The sequence below is a fragment of the Stegostoma tigrinum genome, chromosome 9, assembly GCF_030684315.1.
Source record: "Stegostoma tigrinum isolate sSteTig4 chromosome 9, sSteTig4.hap1, whole genome shotgun sequence".
In the NCBI taxonomy this organism is placed as follows: Eukaryota; Metazoa; Chordata; class Chondrichthyes; order Orectolobiformes; family Stegostomatidae; genus Stegostoma; species Stegostoma tigrinum.
This window is the reverse complement of record NC_081362.1, coordinates 89368596-89389394: the sequence shown is the minus strand read 5'-3', so window position 1 is coordinate 89389394 and position 20799 is coordinate 89368596. Positions and strand designations below refer to the sequence as shown.

General features: G+C 45.4%; 1 protein-coding gene across 1 annotated transcript in view; it reads left to right on the top strand.

The window, feature by feature from the left end:
- The first annotated feature begins 14399 nt into the window (after positions 1 to 14399).
- LOC125455168 (keratinocyte-associated protein 3) overlaps positions 14400 to 20799 on the top strand; it is a 34067-nt gene continuing 27667 nt past the window's right edge. The window contains exon 1 of the mRNA XM_048536867.2: positions 14400 to 14534. Coding sequence (XP_048392824.1) covers positions 14522 to 14534 — 13 coding nt within the window. The 5' untranslated portion in view covers positions 14400 to 14521. The remainder of the gene's footprint in view (positions 14535 to 20799) is intronic.

Here is a 20799-nt window from a genome sequence, read left to right as displayed (position 1 = left end):
CTCCTGCCTTGTTTCTGCATTGTACAGAGCCTTCGGCCGAGTCCGTCAGGAAGGATGCAAGCCTGAGAGGCGTGACTATTCCAGGCAGCGAAGGCCTACAGGTTAAAGCCTCCTTACATGAATGATGTTGCCGTTTTCTACTTCAGTCTGCTGGCATTATGTAGACTTGTGAGCATCTGCATCGAGTTCAAAATAGACTCAGGAAACGAGAGGATGGCCATGTTCTTTGGCCAACCGATCCTTTATCCCCTTCACCATCAGATCAGATTATCTGAAGGCGCTAGGTATGTGCTTAGGAGGGGCCAGAGCATGCGCCACAACGTGGGAGGAGCATATTGTCAAGGTGAAACAGGCTGAGCAGGTGGGAGCACTGCTCTCGGCATTGCAAGTAAAAACCTGGTCATCAGCTGTGAGGGACTCGTGCTGTTCTTCTATGTGGTGTAGGTCTGGCCTGTTTCCTAAATCTGCACCATTCCAGTCGCTTACACCATCTTCCACTTCATTTGGAAATCAAAGATGGACTGTGTTTGCAGGGACACCTTGGAAAAACTCTGATTAGGGGTGTGTGTAAGTAAGTAAGTATCATTATGTACCTGAGTTCTGCTAGGAGACAGTTGATTCTGGTGGGTTCCTTGAACAGACAGTCATTTGCCAGAATGCATCCTGGCCAGAACTTAGCAACGAGAACCAAGATGCAACTTGGCTGGTGGTGAGAAGGGTTGCACCTGTGAGATCTTTCATGTATTTCGTCTCTATCACCGCATGCTGCCTTGGAACATTGACTGCACCTGGAGGACCGTTATTCAGTGAAAGATGCTGTTCAGTTGGTCAAAACTTGTTGGTCTTTCCATTGAACTCAACCAAGTATTGCAGACTGGTACTTTCCAAAGTCCAGGACTATGTGCTGAAAGAAGCACTAAAGCCTGGGGCATCTGTCACCAAGGCATAGTGGGCTAAGACCACCATGTAAGGTCTTTCTGCCAAAGTAAAACAGGGATCAGTCAATTATCAGACCCTCTTGTTGCCTCAGTATATGTAAATAGTGTCTGGCATGAGTAGGAAATGTAGTTATTGCAACTGCAAGGAAGATCAAATTTTAATCATTTTCTTGAAATACAAAGACTGTACAGAAGTGCTTTAGTATCTTGGTATGTGGATGAAGTTTTTTTTTAATGGATAAAGTATTTTTTGCAATAAAATCAAGTACAAGCTTTGAATTATGAGTTATTATAGGATTTTAAGATCATTGTTGGATTGGTTGTTGGAGGATCTTTGGTTGAGCTGAGCTGCTCTAAATGGATGTTCATGCCAGCTTCAGCCTAACACCAATTTGGTGTCCAGTCAACCAGAGTAATGGCAACTGTAAGTGTGCAAGCCCCAGCCTGCTGTGTCTGGAACACAGTCAGGGTGACTGTGAAGAAGGTGGAGGAAGTATGCCAATCAAGTGGACTTTCTTTGTGAAGAGGATCCTTTTGGATTCCAAGCAGTGGATATCTACTGTTGGCAGGGTTTCCCCAGTGGGGGATGTTATGTAACCTTCCGGACTGTGGAGCAATATAAATGTCCCCTGAAGATGCTTGAAGGAAAAGGAGGCAAGAGATCCCTCTCTGTTCTCTCTGGCACCAGTTTCTTTGTCCTTTACACAGAGTGCGCTGAGTTGTTAGAGTCGGTATGCTCAACCTGTGTCCCAGCAACAGATCTTCCTAAGAAAGTATGTGTGGCTTGAAGAAGGCAGCACCGATGTAGTGGACACCTTCAGAATCTGGACCAACAACCATCAGGTCAAAGTGACTCTGAAGGTGGTCACCAATGGGATCACCCTTCACGTATCCTCCAGCTTCGCGAGCAGCCCCAGAGAAATGCTGGACATCACAAGGGTACTTGAGGAATTTCCATCTTCTGTTGTCAGAAATGGTTGAGTACCCATCATACTACATTGACAAAAAAAACAAAAGAATTGCGGATGCTGTAAGTCAGGAACAAGAACCAAGTTGCTGGAAAAGCTCAGCAGGTCTGGCAGCCTCAGAACTGAGGAAGGGTCACCGAACCTGAAACATTAACTGTTTTCTCCTTCACAGATGCTGCCACACTACATTGACATTCTGAGCCAGGGGCAGAGCATAACAACTCTGATTCAGAGCACAACACCAGGAAGGTTTTGTTGTCACTATAATGACATCTGATCAGGACAACACCCCCACAGGAGAACAGGATAACAACCTCAGCCCTGTGAGGACGTAACAGTTTGCTCAGCAACAAGACAATACAAGTTCCCTCCCCCCATCCCCCTCTCTGATGAAGGGTCTAGGCCCGAAACGTCAGCTTTTGTGCTCCTGAGATGCTGCTTGGCCTGCTGTGTTCATCCAGCCTCACATTTTATTATCTTGGAATCTCCAGCATCTGCAGTTCCCATTATCTCTAATACAAGAACCTTTTGGCTTATTTGATAATACAGTGATGATAAAATCTTAAAATGGATTTGAAAATTGCCAGCATAATGTATGTAGTGTAAAAGCTGCTGGATGACGTGTCTCTGCATTGGTTTATCTGGCCAATATCAAAGTGGACCTCCTGTTTCTGCGGGAGTGCAAATACTGCATCTGGGCAGTGACTGGAAATGGTCAAGCTCTGTGCCCATGGGCCCTTGGTTTGGCTGGGGGTGGTAACAATTGCGCTCCTTCAGCCTAGGTATTCTGCTGAGACAAGGCAACCTCACTATCTCTGAAATTTAAGGAAGTAGTGGGGAGGTGCCCCCTCTCAACAGCCATCATGTACAGAAATGCTCCCTAAGACTGACTACTGTGTGTGCTTCAGCAGTAAAGAGTGAGTAGCTAGCTGACCTTTTGCTCCCACTGCTGCTGGCAATGTCAGGCTGGTGACTTCTGGAATGCGCCTTTGCAAAGAAGATCTGGAGAGAGCGAGAGACAGAGTTTTTTTTGGTCAAGGTTAATACTGAGCAGTCCTGTGACAGAGAACTCTGTGCTTGATAGGCTGTTCCCTGGGACATGCACCAAGAAAAACACAAACTGTGCCTGGAATATCATCACCTTGGTGAAAGATGCTCTTCTTTCTTGAAATCTGGTGGTTTAAAGAGTGAATCCTGATGGACTGTTGCAAACTGGCACATTTGAAGGTCCAGGACTAGATGCTGAGGGACGCACAAATGCTTGGGAAAGCTGTCACCAAGGTACTGTGGGGGATAAAAACACCATCTTCAGGGTGGCACAGTGGCTCAGTGGTTAGCACTGCTGCCTCACCGCACCAGGGACCTGGGTTTGTTTCCAGCCTTGGGTGACTGTCTGTGTAGAGTTTGCACATTCTCCCTGTGTCTGCGTGGGTTTCCTCTGGGTGCTCCGGTTTCCTCCCACAGTCCAAAGATGTGCAAGTTAGGTGGATTGGCCATGCTAAATTGTCTGTAGTGTTCAGGGATGTGTAGATTTAAGTGGGTTATAGGGGAATGGGTCTGGGTGAGATGCTCTGAGGTTTGGTGTGGACTTGTTGGGCTGAAGGGCCTGTTCCACACTGTAGGGATTCAGTTTTATGTTGCGGTCTTTCTGTCAAAGTATAGTAGGGGTCCATTCAGTTTTCATGGTCCTGCCTTGCCTCAATGAATGAAGTATTTTACTTGCATGAGCTAAAAATGCCTCTGTTCTACAGCTGCGTATTAGCTCTGTGGGATAGCAAACTCCAATGTGTTGTTTGTGTTTCTTTTCTGTCTCTCTGTAAAGACTGTACAGAGTGGATTTTGAATCCTTTGCATGTACTTTATAGATACATTCCTTGTGAGTAAAATAGCTTTTCCAAAAAAAAATTCAAGTAACTACGCTTCAAAAACACTTCATTCTCTGTCATGTATTTTGGGAGGTCTTGAATTCATGAATGTACAATATTCCCCTCTGCTTTCGCTGGGGTTTTGTTGGGTCGTCACCCCTTCTGTTGCCTGCATGCAGTATCTGGGAAAGGAGGAAGAAGCAGGAAGTGGAGGACAGCAAGATGTAGACTTGATGGGCTGAAGGGCCTTTCTATATGCTCCAAGACTGCAGTGAGCAGGAAATAAGAGCATTTTACCGTGACATTGTGAAGTTGTAGGAATAAGTTAAATCAGCTGGTGTGATCATTGTAGTTAGTGACTTAAAAAAAACTTGGTGAAGGAACATAATGAACCTGTGACAGGCAGTATATACTTGGATCAGAAAACGAAAAGAATGCCGCTGGCCTAATTTACTCAAGAGAATGATTTGGGGCCAACACCTTTTAGCAACAAAAACAAATTGGAGGAGACCAGAAGTTGTGTGTCAAATGTGATGGTGAAATGGTGTTTTAGAAACAGTATAAGGAAAATTCACTGGCTTGAAAATAATTTGAGTATTTTCTCCTTATGGCAAAAATCAAGTTGAAATTGAAAAAAACCAAAAAAGGTGTTTGATATTTTAGAGTTTAACTTTAAAAGAATGAAAATGGAGGTATTCATTCCAAAAATTAGAAACAAAAGAGTGTGAATACCTCTCACTTGAGGAATTGAAACAAAGAGGTCACAGAATAAGAAGAGAAAGCAAATAGTTGGTGATGGTTAAAGAACATGCTGCTAAAGAAATGTCAAAGCAGAAAAGAGGGGGGAAAGAAAAATACAAGGAGGGGGGCAAAAATGAGATACATTCACCGATGACAAAGAAGAAAGAATAGGCTGTTAGAATCTATCTCCTTTCTTGAATGGCTCAAATTTAGACAACAAATATGAAATTGGCAAGAAAAAGAATGCATGTACGCCAGCTAATGAGAAACGTGCAGCGAGATTTATGGTGAAGAATTGGAGCAGGAAAGAATTCATAAGTTGAGAGTTATACACCAGACAGTGGAATATTTTTCGAAGTGGTAAAGAACAGATAACTGGTGGATGCATAAAAGTTGAAGTTGATCAAGTATTACTTCAAAGATTAGCCAAATAATGGACAGAACATAGAACATAGAACAATACAGCGCAGAACAGGCCCTTCGGCCCTTGATGTTGCGCCGACCTGTGAACTAATCTCAGCTCAGCCCCTCCCCCTACACTATCCCATCATTATCCATATGCTTATCCAAGGACTGTTTTTAAACGCCCCTAATGTGGCTGAGTTAACTACATTGGCAGGCAGGGGGTTCCATGCCCTTCCCACACTCTGAGTAAAGAACCCGCCTCTGACATATGTCTTAAATCTATCACCCCTCAATTTGTAGCTATGCCCCCTCCTACAAGCTGAAGTCATCATCCTCGGAAAAAGACTCTCACTGTCCACCCTATCAAATCCTCTGATCATCTTGTATGTCTCTATTAAATCCCCTCTTAGCCTCCTTCTCTCCAATGAGAACAGACCCAAGTCCTCAGCCTTTCTTCATAGGGCCTGCATTCCACACCAGGCAACATCCTGGTAAATCTCCTCTGCACCTTTTTCAATGCTTCCACATCTTTCCTGTAATGGGGCGACCAGAACTGCACGGCCATATTCCAAATGAGGCTGCACTAGCGTTTTGTACAGTTGCAGCATGACATCACGGCTCTGGAACTCAACCCCTCTACAAACTTTCAGGGATCTATGTACATGGACACCAAGATCCCTCTGCACATCCAATCTACCAAGAATCTTTCCATTGACCCGGTATTCTGCCTTCCTATTATTTCTTCCAAAGTGAATCCCCTCACATTTATCTGTATTAAACTCCATTTACCACCTTTTGGCCCAATTCTGCAGTTTATCCAAGTCTCCCTGCAACCTGCAACATTCTTCCACACTGTCCACCATTCCACCGACTTTAGTGTCATCTTCAAACTTACTAACCCATCCACCTATGCCTGCGTCCAAGTCATTTATAAAAATGACACAAACAGCAGTGGTCCCAAAACAGATCCATGAGGCACACCACCAGTGACCTGACTCCAGGTTGAATATTTTCCATCAACCACCACTCGTTGCCTTCTTACAGAAAGCCAGTTTCTAATCCAAACTGCTAAATCTCCCTCAATCCCATGCCTCTGTATTTTTTCCAATAGCCTACCATGTGGAACCTTCTCAAAGGCTTTACTGAAGTCCATGTACACCACGTCAATTGCCCTTCCCTCATCCACATGCTTGGTCACCTTCTCAAAAAACTCAGAGGTTTGTGAGACACGACCTGCCCTTGACGAATCCATGCTGACTATCTCCAATTAAATTGTTGCTTGCTAGATGATTATAAATCCTATCTCTTATAATCCTTTCCAAAACTTTTCCTACAACAGACGTAAGGCTCACAGGTCTATAATTAACTGGGTCATCCCTACTGCCCTTCTTGAACAAGGGCACAACATTTGCAATCCTCCAGTTCTCTGGTACTAAACCTGTAGACAATGAGGACTCAAAGATCAAAGCGTAAGGCTCCGCCACCTCCTCCCTAGCTTCCCAGACAATCCTCAAAAAAATCCCATCTGGCCCAGGGGATTTATCTACCTTCACACCTTCTAGAATTGATAACACCTCCTCCATACTAACCTTAAATCCTTCAATTCTAGTAGCCCGTAACTCAGTCATCTCCTGTACAATATTCTCCTGTTCCTCAGTGAAAACAGATGAGAAATAATCATTTAGCACCTCTCCAATCTCCACAGGGTCCACACACAACTTCCCACTTCTGTCTTTGACTGGCCCTATTCCTACCCTACTCATCCTCTTATTCCTCACATACCTATAGAAAGCTTTAGGGTTCTCCTTTATTCTACCTGCTAATGTCTGCTCATGACTCCTCCTTGCTCTTCTTAATTCTCTCTTTAAATCCTTCCCAGTTAATCTGTAACTCTCCATCGTCTCATCTGAATCATCTTGTCTCAACATCACATAAGTCTCCCTCTTCTGCTTAACAAGAGATAAAATTTCTTTAGTAAACCACGGCTCCCTTACCTTATCGCTTCTTCCCTGTCTGACAGGGACATACCTATCAAGGACACGCAACATCTGTTCCTTAAACCAGCTCCACATTTCGATTGTCCCCATCCCCTGCATTTTGCTAACCTGTTCTATGTTTCCTAAGTCTTGGCTAATTGCATTATAATTGCCCTTCCCCCATCTATAACTCTTGCCCTGTGGCATGTTCCTATCCCTTTCCATTGCTAAAGTAAATATAACCAAATTATGGTCACTCTCTCCAAAGTGCTCACCTACCACTAAATCAAGCACCTGGCCTGGTTCATTACCAAGTACCAGATCCAGTGTGGCCTCCCCTCTTGTCAGGAAACCCTCTTGCACACATTGGACGAAAACCGATCCATCTGACGTACTAGAGTTATAGCATTTCCAGTCAATGTTAGGGAAGTTAAAGTGTCCTGTAATGACCACCCTGTTCCTTTCACTCCTGCCCAGAATAGTTTTGCCGATCCTCTCCTCCACGTCCCTGGAACTTTGCGGAGGCCTATTAAAAAAAAAAACTCCCAGCAGTGTTACCTCTCCTCTCCTGTTTCTGACCTCAGCCCATACCACCTAAGTAGACAAGTCCTCATCAAAAGTTCTTTCAGCCACCGTTATACTGGCCTTGACTAACAAAGCCACACCTCCTCCTCTTTTATAACCTTTCCTGACCTTAATGAAAGATCTTAAAGGAAAGATGTGGATGCTTTGGAGAGGGTTCAGAGGAGGTTTACCAGGATGCTGCCTGGACTGGGGGGCCTATCTTATGAAGAGAGGTTGACTGAGCTCGGTCTCTTTTCATTGGAGAAAAGGAGGAGGAGAGGGGACCTAATTGAGGTATACAAGATAATGAGAGGCATAGATAGAGTTGATAGCCAGAGACTATTTCCCAGGGCAGAAATGGCTAACATGAGGGTCATAGTTTTAAGCTGGTTGGAGGTAAGTATAGAGGGGATGTCAGAGGCGGGTTGGAATGCATTGCCAGCAGCAGTTGTGGAAGCAAGCATTTAAGAGACTGCTGGACATGCATATGGTCACAGAAATTTGAGGGTGCATACATGAGGATCAATGGTCAGCACAACATCATGGTCTGAAGGGCCTGTTCTGTGCTGTACTGTTCTATGTTCTATCTAAACCCTGGAACCTGCAACATCCATTCCTGACCCTGCTCTGTCCATGTCTCCAAAATGGCCACAACATTGAAGTCCCAGGTACCTATCCAAGCTGCAAGCTCACCTACCTTATTCCGGATACTCCTGGCGTTGAAGTTGACACACTTCAACCCAGCTTGCTGTCTGCCAGCACACTCCTGTGACAGTGAGGTCCTGTCCATGTCCTCCCTACGCTTATTCTCCTGTGTACTAGAACTACACCCCCCACTGAATGAGTTTAAATCCACCCGAATAGCACTAGCAAATTTCCCAACCAGGATATTAGTGCCCCTCTGGTTCAAGTGGAGACCGTCCTGTTTGTAGAGGTCCCACCTTCCCCAGAATGAGCCCCAATTGTCCATGTACCTGAAGCCGTCCGTCCTGCACCATCCCTGCAGCCACATGTTCAGCCAAAACCTCTCCCGTGAGTGAACTGTATGAGGATTCAAATCGATGGGTCCTTTATCATAGTGGCAATGATGGATGAAATTTTGATGTCAATTTGTAAGCATTCTTTACCTCTGAATACAGGAGCAATTTCCAGTATAGATGAAATGACAAAGCAAATTAAAATAATTCTGAGATATAATCCAGAAGTTTATAAAACTGGCTGAGTGTGAAAACCAAAAAGATGACCAGAAACAAAACTGTTTTAAGGAATATATTAGAAATTAGAGTGCATGACTTTGTTTGATGCCAATGAGAACTGGAAATGGTGCATGTGATGCAAAAGTCAGAAAGACGAGAGACAGTTTCAAGTAATTTTGTGAATATGTGTTAATAACAGGGAAACTCAAATTTGTAGCGTGGGGGAAGTCATTTGATGCAACATCTTACCCACATTCCTTTGTGCCTCAGAAACCTGGACTGTAACAATTTGTACAAGAAAATAAATGTCAGAAATATGGATGCTAAGCCTTGTCCTAAAAAAAATCCATAAGTACCATCAGACAATTGAAGAAGTACTTGAAATTACAATAGCAATAAAGCTCTGAAAAGTAATTTGAGAAGTTGAAGAATTTGGCTATTTGCTGAGAGCTGATCACGACTAGAGAGCAGCAAAAATAAGAGTGATAATGGGAACTGCAGATGCTGGAGAATCCAAGATAACAAAGTGTGGAGCTGGATGAACACAGCAGGCCAAGCAGCATCTCAGGAGCACAAAAGCTGACGTTTCAAGCCTAGACCCTTCATCAGAGGCCCGAAACGTCAGCTTTTGTGCTCCTGAGATGCTGCTGGGCCTGCTGTGTTCATCCAGCCTCACATTTTATTAACTTGGATTCTCCAGCATCTGCAGTTCCCATTATCTCTGATACAACATTACTCTTTCAGCCAGGGCTAACTCTGCTTTCAGGTTGAGTGCAGGTTGTTTAGATTTCTGAGACAAACGATGGAATGGATATTTTCTACAAACGGGGGGCTGAATTCTGTCAGTGCTTTTGGGATCAGCTGGAAAATTAACAAAATCTCATGGGAAGGTATCTGGCAACATGCCTGCCAGCTTCCTCTTCCTCATACTACAATTCTAGTATCAGGAAGATAGTTGCTTGTTCAACTGAACTACTTAAGTGGCCAACGATGAGCCATTTTCTGCGTGTCTCTGCCATAGGTCAGAAACTGTGGCCAGCGCAATCGGTTGACTGGCCACCGCAGCCTGGCACCTTCCCACCGCGGCGTTTCCTTCTTGGCTACTTCAAGAAATAGGAGCAGGAGAACCTTTTCAAGGCTGCTCTGCTCTTTGTTATGATCTTGGCTGAGCTTGGGCTTCATTTCCCTGCGCGTTGCCTGTATCCCTTAAAATTGTGAGTAGTCAAAAATCTGACTATCCTAGCTCTGAGTGTGTTCAATTGTAGTGTCGAGAAACCTCCCAAACATGGCTGGCTCTTAACAGACCTCCAAAATGACCTAGGAGCACTGCAATGAATTTCAAAGTCCAACAGAAAACTGAAACCAAACAGACCATGCCCTTGACTGGGAACAACGTTGCTGATCCTATCAACCCTACAATGCCCTCCTTATCAAATGTGAGGATTTCTGCCAAATTTAGGAGTGCGTCCCTCAGATTAGTCACCCTACAGTCTGATAGCATAATTTCAGAATCATTCCTGAATAGACAATATCCTTGATGCCCTCATTGCCATTCTTTATGAATTTATCTGTCCTGCTAAAATACTAAATGTCTATACTACTACCACCTCAAGCACAGGCACGAATGAGTTGCTCTGGGTGTATTCACTACATCAAGTCTCAGCATCTGGGCAAGGAAATTACCTGCTGCCTACCCTCTCTTACGACCTTTAAAAGCTGTTGGTACAGCATGTTGAATACAACCTGAAGGAAACTGTAAGGATGGCAAATGCACAGACTGCACACTGAGTGGGGGACTTCACTATCTAGCACCAAGGATGGTTCAGTAGCCACATTACTCATTAAGCTGCTGCATCCCAAATGACATAGCACAGTCCTAAAACTGGATCTTCAGCACCAGCTGAGGAACCCACAAGAGAGAAGAATCTAGTGTCACCAGTGCTGTGCAGACTTTGTGGACAGCAAGCCCCTCTTCACATTCATAAGTGACAGTGCACAGTGCTAAATGGGATAGACTTTGTTTATAAGCTCAGCTGATGCTCCTGCTGAACAATTTAGATCCCGGAATGAAACCTCATCTTCTGGTATAACAAAGTGTGGAGGTGGATGAACACAGCAGGCCAAGCAGCATCAGAGGAACAGGAAAGTTGACGTTTTGGGCCTTATCCCTGACTTTTTAAAAACTGAATTAATGTGGTGGTTATTTACTAATACAATCACCTTAGGCTGCAGAGTTTCTTTAACAACAAAACAGAAGCTTATTAAACAAAAGGCCTTTTTTTAAAGTGAAAAGGTTTCTTGATGTAGACCACAATTTGAAAGATCATAAAACAGCATCATCCTGTTTCTTATGCTATCTATTACTGAGCACTTAGGCCTGGAATTCAATTCCCTTTCTACAACAAAGCTTTAAGTTTGACTTAACTGATACTCCTGACTTGTTTCCTATGAACTGTGAAGTTGTTTTACATTAATATTCTCAAAGCGATCTTTAGACTTTTTCAACCTCTAATCGTCTGCAGATTTCTAGCCAGTTACGCTTGGTCTAAAAGTTGCTTTTCAGACTAAACTTTCCTGAACAGTTGTAAGCGGCTTGCATTCGATGGGGCTTACTGAACTCAACTACTGGATCACATTTAAACTTTGAACTCCTGGTACATCCAGTTGTGAATGGTAATGGACAGTTACAGAAGTAGCAGGAAGGGGAAGCTCCATAAATATCGTCAATGACAAGGGAGCTCAACACATTAGCAGTGCTGTGGGTGGGATGGTAGCTCTGTGTTTAGTACTGCTGCCCTATAGGACCCAAATTTGATTCCAGCCTGAGGTGACAATGTGGAGTTTGCACATTCTTCCTGTGCCTGCATGGGTTTCTTCCAGCTGCACCAGTTTCCTCCCACAGTCTAAAGATGTGTAGGCTCTGTTAAATTTCCCCTGATGTCGAGACTCGGTGAATTAACCACAGGGAATGCAGTTTTAAAGGGATAGGGTAGGTGTGGTTGCTTTTTGGAGGGACAGTATAGACTCAAAGTGATAGACTTGTACAACATGGAAACAGATCCTTTGGTCCAACTCATCCATGCTGATGTCCATCTGTACACTGCTGGGATTCTATATTCTGGAGCATCTTTTAGAAGTACAATGGCAGTGGATGAATGGGAACATCACTACGTGCACTTCTCCTTCAGGGCGCATACCCTCCTGCCTTTGAATGCTGTAGCTTTTTTTTTGTTGTTACTTGGTAAAAATTCCTCTGCCTGCCCACCCAATGACTGGAGTGGTTTGAGAAGGCAGCTCACGGTGACCTTCCCCAGCACAACTCAGGATGGGTAATGGACACTAGCCCAGCTAGTACTGCATGCATCTGTGTTTTAAAAGGAATTTCCCTATTCACATGACCAATCTTCATGAGCCACTACCATCAACAAAGAGCTCACCTGCAATTAATTTACTGTCCTTATAAACAAGCTGCTTTTTCTTTTGCCTTGATAAGAGATTACAATGCACTCAATCCAGGATGGTTTGATGGCTCTGATGCAATTTGGGGCCTATTTGACTTAATGTTACGTGAGTGCACCAGAAAAAAGTAACCTTTCACTGAACACTGTTTTTGTTTGAAACTGTACGTCTGGCAGTGGCTGTGGAGAGAGAAACTGGTCTTTGTTCCTTTCTTTGGAATTGGGGATAAATGGTGAAACTGGGAAGAAGAAAAAGGCCATGAGTTGGAAACAAGGAGAGATTGAATATGTGATAACAAGGTGTACAGCAGGCCGAGCAGGAAGGCTGATGTTTCGGGCCTAGACCCTCCTTCAGAAATGGGGGAGGTGAAGGTGGTTCTGAAATAAATAGAGAGAGAGAGAGAGAGAGAGAGAGACGGTAGAAGATGGATAGCAGAGAAGATAGGTGGAGAGGAGACAGACTGGTCAAAGAGGCAGGGATGGAGCCAGCAAAGGTGAGTGTAGGCAGGGAGGGAGGGAGGGAGGAGGTAGGTCAGTCCAGGGAGGACGGACAGGTCAAGGAGGCAGGTTGAGGTTAGTAGCTAGGATATGGGGATGGGGCTTGAGGTGGAGGAATGGTTAGGGAGGCGGGGTTGACCTGGGCTGATTTTGGGATGCAGTAGGGGGAGGGGAGATTTTGAAGCTTGTGAAGTCCACATTGATTCCATTGAGCTGCAGAGTTCCCAAGCAGAATATGAGTTGCTGTTCCTGCGACATCTGGGTAGCATTGTTGTGGCACTGCAGGAGGCCCACGATGGACATGTCATCTGAGGAATAGGAGGGGGAGTCAGGTGTCCTCGTTTTTCAAGGACCACAATTTCTACGCTTTAGTGGTCGAGAACGCCCTCCACCCTGTCTCCCGAACTTCCCGCAACTCATCCCTCACACCCTATCCCCACAATAACAACTGAATCAGAATCCCCCTCGTCCTCACGTACCACCCCACCAACATCCAGATCCAACACGTAATCCTCTGACACTTCCGCCATCTGCACTTCGACCCCACCACCAAAGACATTTTTGCCTTCCCACCCTTATCTGCTTTCTGGAGGGACTACTCTCTCCGTGACTCCCTTGTCCGCTCCACACTCCCCTCCAGCCCCACCTCACCTGGCACTTTTCCCTGCAACTGCAGGAAGTGCTACACCTGCCCCCACACCTCCTCCTTCACCCCCATCCCAGGCCCCACGAAGACTTTCTACAGCAATGGGTGTCCTGCATCCGCTATTCCTGTTGTGGCCTCCTCTACGTTGTGGAAACCAAGCGGAGGCTTGGGGACCGCTTTGCAGAACACCTACGCTCGGTTCACGCTAGACAACTGCACCTCCCAGTCGCGAACCATTTCAACTTTCCCCCCTCCCATTCCCCAGATGACATTTCCATCCTGGGCCTCCTGCAGTGCCACAATGATGCTACCCGAAGGTCACAGGAACAGCAACTCTTATTCCGCTTGGGAACCCTGCAGCCCAATTGTATCAATGTGGACTTTACAAGCTTCAAAATCTCCCCCTCCCCCAGCGCATCCCAAAACCAGCCCAGTTTGTCCCCGCCTCCCTAGCCTGTCCTTCCTCTCACCTATCCCCTCCTCCCACCTCAAGCCCTACCCCCATCTCCGACCGACTAACCTCATCCCACCTCCTTGACCTGTCCGTCTTCCCTGGACTGATCTATCCCCTCCCTACCTCCCCACCTATACTCCCCTCCTCCACCTATCTTCTTTTCTCTCCATCTTCGATCCGCCTCCCCCTCTCTCCCTTTTATTTCAGAACCCCCTTCCCTTCCCCCTCGTCCATTTCTGGGGGTCTAGGCCCGAAACGTCAGCTTTCCTGCTCCTCTGATGCTGCGTGGCCTGCTGTGTTCATCCAGCTCCACACCCTGTTATCTCAGATTCTCCAGCATCTGCAGTTCCTACTGTCTCTGAGATCGAATATGTAGTGAGATTCAATAGTGACGGATATCTTTAAACTCCTCATTTTTAAAGAAAAGCAAAACAAACCTCCATTCGCTGGAAATCTGAAATAAAAACGGAATTATCGAACCCAGAGTGCTGCCACACTTTCAAAGTATTCCCAGCGCTCTGTTTGTTTTTTGTTAGTGTTTGCCTTTAGCACGTACACTTGTTATTACTCCGTATGTCATGGAAAGAGGTGAATGCACAAAAGGGAGGGAGCGTTTCATCCGACCCGCTCAATGCCAGGATGGTTCAGTTTGCCAGGATGCCCACAGTACGGAAGTGGCTTCAGGTTCGCTCTTCCTGCCCAGGTGTCGCTTCCGGGCCGAGGTGTAAGGTAACGCCAAAGCGGTTACCCTCACCAGGTCAGGAGCGGCTGCGGGCGGTGACCAGGAGCTGCGAGCCCGAGCTCTCGGCAACATGTGCGGCTTTGGTAAGTAGCAGTGTGTTCTCGGGCGGTCCGGAGGGATGAGGTGTGTTCGAGACAGTAGCCAGCAAAGGACCCTGAAACGCGTTGTTGCAACCGGCAGCAGATCTAATTCCACGTACGGCTTTCTCCTCCCCTCAAATGCTGTCAACTCTTAACGCCGAGATTTATATGTGAAACAAATCCACCCTCAAATATAATGACACACTTCCAATACTTGAACGCTTTTTGCTTTTAATGATTAAACCTAATAGATTTTAAAACAAAGGAATTCCTGTTCTGAAATATTACCGTAAATCTGAAATGTTGTTGATCGAGAATGAAGGACTAGATGTAGATTCACCAATGACCCTTGCAAGAGTTTGACGTGGAAAACTTTGCAAGGCTATGCTGAAAGACTAGGTGAGAGTGACTGAACAGTATTTCCAGGCATTGGAGTAAAAGGCCTCGTACTGCAAGATTCTGTGGGGAGAACAAATGAGTAGCTACTTCTGTTTTCTATGAGCTGTGCTGATCTTTTATCAATAGACACATTAGTTGAACAAATACGGGACAATATTGACGCGTTTTATAACGTTATTTGGTCGATTTCCTGATGCTGAACCAAGATCACGTTCTCTCTATTACCGTTACCACCTGGCCTTAGCTTCTTCTGACCACAAATCACAGTCCTGCTACAGTTCATATGCAACTGAAACCTTCACCTAGGCCTTTTACAGAAGTTCACAGATTCCCTACAGTGTGGAAACAGGCCCTTTGGCCCAACAAGTCCACACTGACCCTTGGAGCATCCTGCCCATCTCCCTAATCTACACGACCCTGAACACTATGGGTAATTTAGCATGGCCAAGCCACATTTTTGGACTGTGCGAGGAAACCCATGCAGACAGGGGGAGAATGTGCAACCTCCACACAGACAGTCACCCACGGCTAGAATCGAACCCGTCTCCAGTGCTGTGAGGCAGCAGTGCTAACCACTGAGCCAGCGTGCTGCCCTTTTGTTCCTCATGAATTTGGTTATTCCAGTGTTCTCATGGCCAGCCAACTATTTTCCACTCTACTTAAGTGAGCTGAGAGAGGAAGACAAGAGAATAATGGACAGGATGATTTGTAACGAATTGATAAAACCTGACAATCCTGCCAGAACCTTTTGTAGGGGAGACTTCAGCAGTGAACAGGGGAACATCAATGAATAAAATGGATTTTCAAAAGATAAAGTATCTCATAAGAAACTAATGTTGGAGTTCACGGAGTTAAGGGCAAGTTATTGACCTAGTTAAGACGTGCAGTAACAGGAGAAAAGTCACTATAATGCACACGAACACTTCATTTGCATAGATTGTTTTATGGCATTCTGTAGGCATCTATGTTAGGACCTCTGTATTTGTTGTACTGATTAGTGACTAGAAAGAGTGTCATATCGAAGCTGCTGTATGGCACAAGGATAAGTGGCATTGTATAGACTGAAGTATAAAAATGAAAAGGTCTGGGTGGATTAGGTGATTGGACAAAACTGTGATAGATTTCTGTGTAGTTTGGATCCAAAACAATTGATCAGAACACTTTCTAAATGGCAAAAGGCCAATACAAGGCAAGCCTACAGAGACTTGGGAGTCCATGTATGCAGATCGTTACAATGTCATGGACCGCCCCAAACTAAGTCAAAAAGTGGGAACTGTATCTTGACAACTAGAGTACAGAGTTAGATCTCACACTGCAGTCTTTGAGAGGAAGAATTTTGGAAGGAGCATAAAATGAAAGAAACAGGGCAAGAAGAGGTGGGATAAAACCACTGAACATGTTGGTCAGAGATAATGGGAACTGCAGATGCTGGAGATTCCAAGATAATAAAATGTGAGGCTGGACGAACACAGCAGGCCAAGCAGCATCTCACGAGCACAAAAGCTGACGTTTCGGGCCTAGACCCTTCATCAGAGAGGGGGATGGGGGGAGGGAACTGGAATAAATAGGGAGAGAGGGGGAGGCGGACCGAAGATGGAGAGTAAAGAAGATAGGTGGAGAGAGTGTAGGTGGGGAGGTAGGGAGGGAATAGGTCAGTCCAGGGAAGACGGACAGGTCAAGGAGGTGGGATGAGGTTAGTAGATAGCGGGGGGTGCGGCTTGGGGTGGGAGGAAGGGATGGGTGAGAGGAAGAACCGGTTAGGGAGGCAGAGACAGGTTGGACTGGTTTTGGGATGCAGTGGGTGGGGGGGAAGAGCTGGGCTGGTTGTGTGGTGCAGTGGGGGGAGGGGACGAACTGGGCTGGTTGAGGGATGCAGTAGGGGAAGGGGAGATTTTGAAACTGGTGAAGTCCACATTGATACCATATGGCTGCAGGGTTCCCAGGCGGAATATGAGTTGCTGTTCCTGCAACCTTCGGGTGGCATCATTGTGGCAGTGCAGGAGGCCCATGATGGACATGTCATCAAGAGAATGGGAGGGGGAGTGGAAATGGTTTGCGACTGGGAGGTGCAGTTGTTTTTTGCGAACTGAGCGGAGGTGTTCTGCAAAGCGGTCCCCAAGCCTCCGCTTGGTTTCCCCAACATGTTGGTCACATGTGCATTAAACGATTCTAACAAACTGTGTGTGCAGTTGTAGGGTTAATGTTAGAACAATGAGACTGTCGAAATTGTGGTCTTGAATTCATTGTACTCCATCACTCCTTTTGTCTCTTTACTTCTCCCTTTATGGTCTTTTGTGTCAGAAATAGGAGCTGGACAAGGTCCTTAAGTTCCCTGAGCCATGTGTCTTTTTAACTGCTTTGCAATGACTTACCATGCCTTCTGTTGCCTCGGCCCTCCATTCTGAAATCTTTTCCTAAACACCCCTAACTTTCCGCTTCTCTCTTTCCCCACTACTTTTAAGATGCTCCTTTGAAACCTACCTCTTTGAACAAATCTCAAGGTTACATGTCTAATATCTCCCTGCGTGGCTAAGTGTTAAATTTTATTGGGAATGCTCCTGTTAAGGACCTTTGAGGATATATTGTTCCATCAAGAGTGTTGTTTAAATGCAACTTGTTGCTTGAGTCATTGCCTTGAAAGCAGTTGTAACATTCAATTTCAAGTGTGATTTTAGGATTGAAACAGCAAACATACGAGGATTAGTGGTTGAAACCATTCAGTCTTGAATGCTGACATATTTATGCAAATTTAATTGATTTTAAATTATTCAGATAATTCAACTCTTGACAACATCAACACTCAGTTATCTGCTACTCATTCAGTTGAATAGAAAATAACCAGGTAGATCTATCCACACTTGTTGCATTCACTGATGTTGAGTGAATAATTGCACTTTTAAATCCTCCGCTCATTTAGTTAGATCACAGTAATTAGTTGCAATTACTTGTTTTGTGAGGTGCCTTTGAAATCTTAAAGCCACTTCTTGGACTTAAATAGGCACTCTGCAATCTTTGTGCTAAAGGTGGAAGCAAGTGATGTTGTGCAGATCAAAATAGATTGTCTTGATATTGGAGGTGATATGGTTAGATTCCCTACAGTGTGGAAACAGGCCCTTCAGCCCAACAAGTCCAAACTGCCCCGTGAAGCATCCCACCCAGAACCATCCCCCTATAACACACACACCCCTGAATACTACAGGCAATTTAGTATGGCCAATCCACCTAGCCTGCACATCTTTGGACTGTGGGAGGAAACCCATGCAGACGCGGGGAGAATGTGCAAACCACACAGACAGTCATCTGAGGCTGCAATTGAACCCAGGTCCCTGGCGCTGTGAGGCTGCAGTGCTAATCACTGAGCCACCGTGCCGCCCTCAGCCGTGGTTTCATTATGGCACAGTCTTTCATGCTGGTTTAGCTTGAGCAAGCTGAAGGTAGGGTGAGAATATTCAGATGACCAAAAACAAGACATTGTTGGAGAAGCTTGACAGACCTTGCAGCATCTGTGAGAAAAAACAGAGTTAAAAATTTTGGATCCAGTGATCCTCCTTTAGAATTATTCAGCCAATATTGAGGTTTGGTGAAGGGCTCTCAAATGTCCTGCTTTTGCAGAAATTTGTTGCTTGTTTCCACTTTGAGCCGTTGGTGATCATGAAATCAAAGGTAGCCACAGATATGTTAAAGCTGGGTATCATCAGCATGCAATTGAATGCTTACTCTTATCTCTGGGTATTGTTGATGAGAATGAGTAAGCAAAGACAAGGTCAAAGGGTTTGGAGAAATGAAGTAGTCAGGAGGTGACGTAATGTTAGGGGAGGATGCAGGAGAAGATACTTTGATAGCTCTGGAATTGCCACTATTCCCAAAGTAATCTGAGCAACATTTCCAGTCAGAAGGTTTTAACTGGATCAGGCTGGCTTGTTGTAGAACGTGAGAGAATTCCTCCCGCCCCCACTCAAGATAATCTTGAAATCTTGACTCTTGCATGCATACATTTCTGATAAATGATATTTGATAAACTGGTTCTGCTGAGGGTGGGTCATGCAAAGTGCAAATAAAAAAACACTGTACAAATATTTGTGGTTTTGGCTCAAATAGCAACTCAACTTATCACCCAATACTTTTTTAAAAAAGTGCTTTAATGCTGCACAAGCTGCATCAAATTTAACAGCACTATTTGTCCTCCTTCATCACTGACTGGGAATAATTAGCATTGTCAAATTGTGAAGCTGTATGTTGCCAGCTTTTTAAAACATCCATTAAACCTACCTCTTCAATGTGGGTGTTGTTGGCGGGGCCAACATTTGTTGTCTATCCTGAAATGGTCATTGCAATGAATAGCTTGCTCAGCCATTTCAGAGGGCAGTTAAGAGTCAGTCATGTTACTGTGGGTCTCGAGACATGTGTAGGCCAGACCAGGTGAGAATGACAGAGTTCATGTCCGGAAGAGGAGTGGGTTTTTACAACAATCAATGATAGGTGGTAAGGTCACCTCCACATTTAATTCCAAATTTTTTATTGCAAAAATATACTTGATTCCAAGAAGGAAATCTTCATGTACATACAGTTAACAAAGAAGTTCAGATCTGTACTATCCTCTCTGATGAAGGGTCTAGGCCCAAAACGTCAGCTTTTGTGCTCCTGAGATGTTGCTTGGCCTGCTGTGTTCATCCAGCTCCACACTTTGTTATCTTGGATTCTCCAGCATCTGCAGTTCCCATTATCACTATCTCAGATCTATACTCTCTTTTATTTACAGAGAATAAAACAAACAGTGACATTTGCCTTCCTCTATGTTTACAATCAACCTCTTGGCTTTTAGCTGAGGCATCAGCAGGAGCCAGTTACTGAATGGACCCCTGTTATGTTTTGGCAGAAGGGCCTTACACGGTGGTCTTTGGATGAGTTTGCTCGCTGAGCTGGAAGGTTCGTTTTCAGACGTTTCGTCACCATTCTAGGTAACACCATCAGTGAGCCTCCGGTGAAGCGCTGGTGTTATGTTCTGCTTTCTATTTATCTGGTTAGGTTTCCTTGGGTTGGTGATGTCATTTCCTGTTCTTTTTCTCAGGGGATGGTAGATTGGCTCCAAGTCAATGTGTTTGTTGATGGAATTCCGGTTGGAATGCCATGCTTCTAGGAATTCTCGTGCGTGTCTCCGTTTGGCTTGTCCTAGGATGGATGTGTTGTCCCAATCAAACTGGTGTCCTTCCTTGGAGACTTGGAGACCGCTTTGCAGAACACCTCCGCTCAGTTCGCAACAAACAACTGCACCTCCCAGCCGCAAACCATTTCCACTCCCCCTCCCATTCTCTAGATGACATGTCCAAAATGGGCCTCCTGCACTGCCACAATGATGCCACCCGAAGGTTGCAGGAACAGCAACTCATATTCCGCCTGGGAACCCTGCAGCCTAATGGTATCAATGTGGACTTCACCAGTTTCAAAATCTCCCCTTCCCCTACTGCATCCCTAAACCAACCCAGTTCGTCCCCTCCCCCCACTGCACCACACAACCAGCCCAGCTCTTCCCCCCCCCCGACCCACTGCCTCCCTAACCGGTTCTTCCTCTCACCCATCCCTTCCTCCCACCCCAAGCCGCACCCCCATCTACCTACTAACCTCATCCCACCTCCTTGACCTGTCCGTCTTCCCTGGACTGACCTATCCCCTCCCTACCTCCCCACCTACACTCTCTCCACCGATCTTCTTTACTCTCCATCTTCGGTCCGCCTCCCCCTCTCTCCCTATTTATTCCAGTTCCCTCTCCCCATCCCCCTCTCTGATGAAGGGTCTAGGCCCGAAACGTCAGCTTTTGTGCTCGTGAGATGCTGCTTGGCCTGCTGTGTTCATCCAGCCTCACATTTTATTA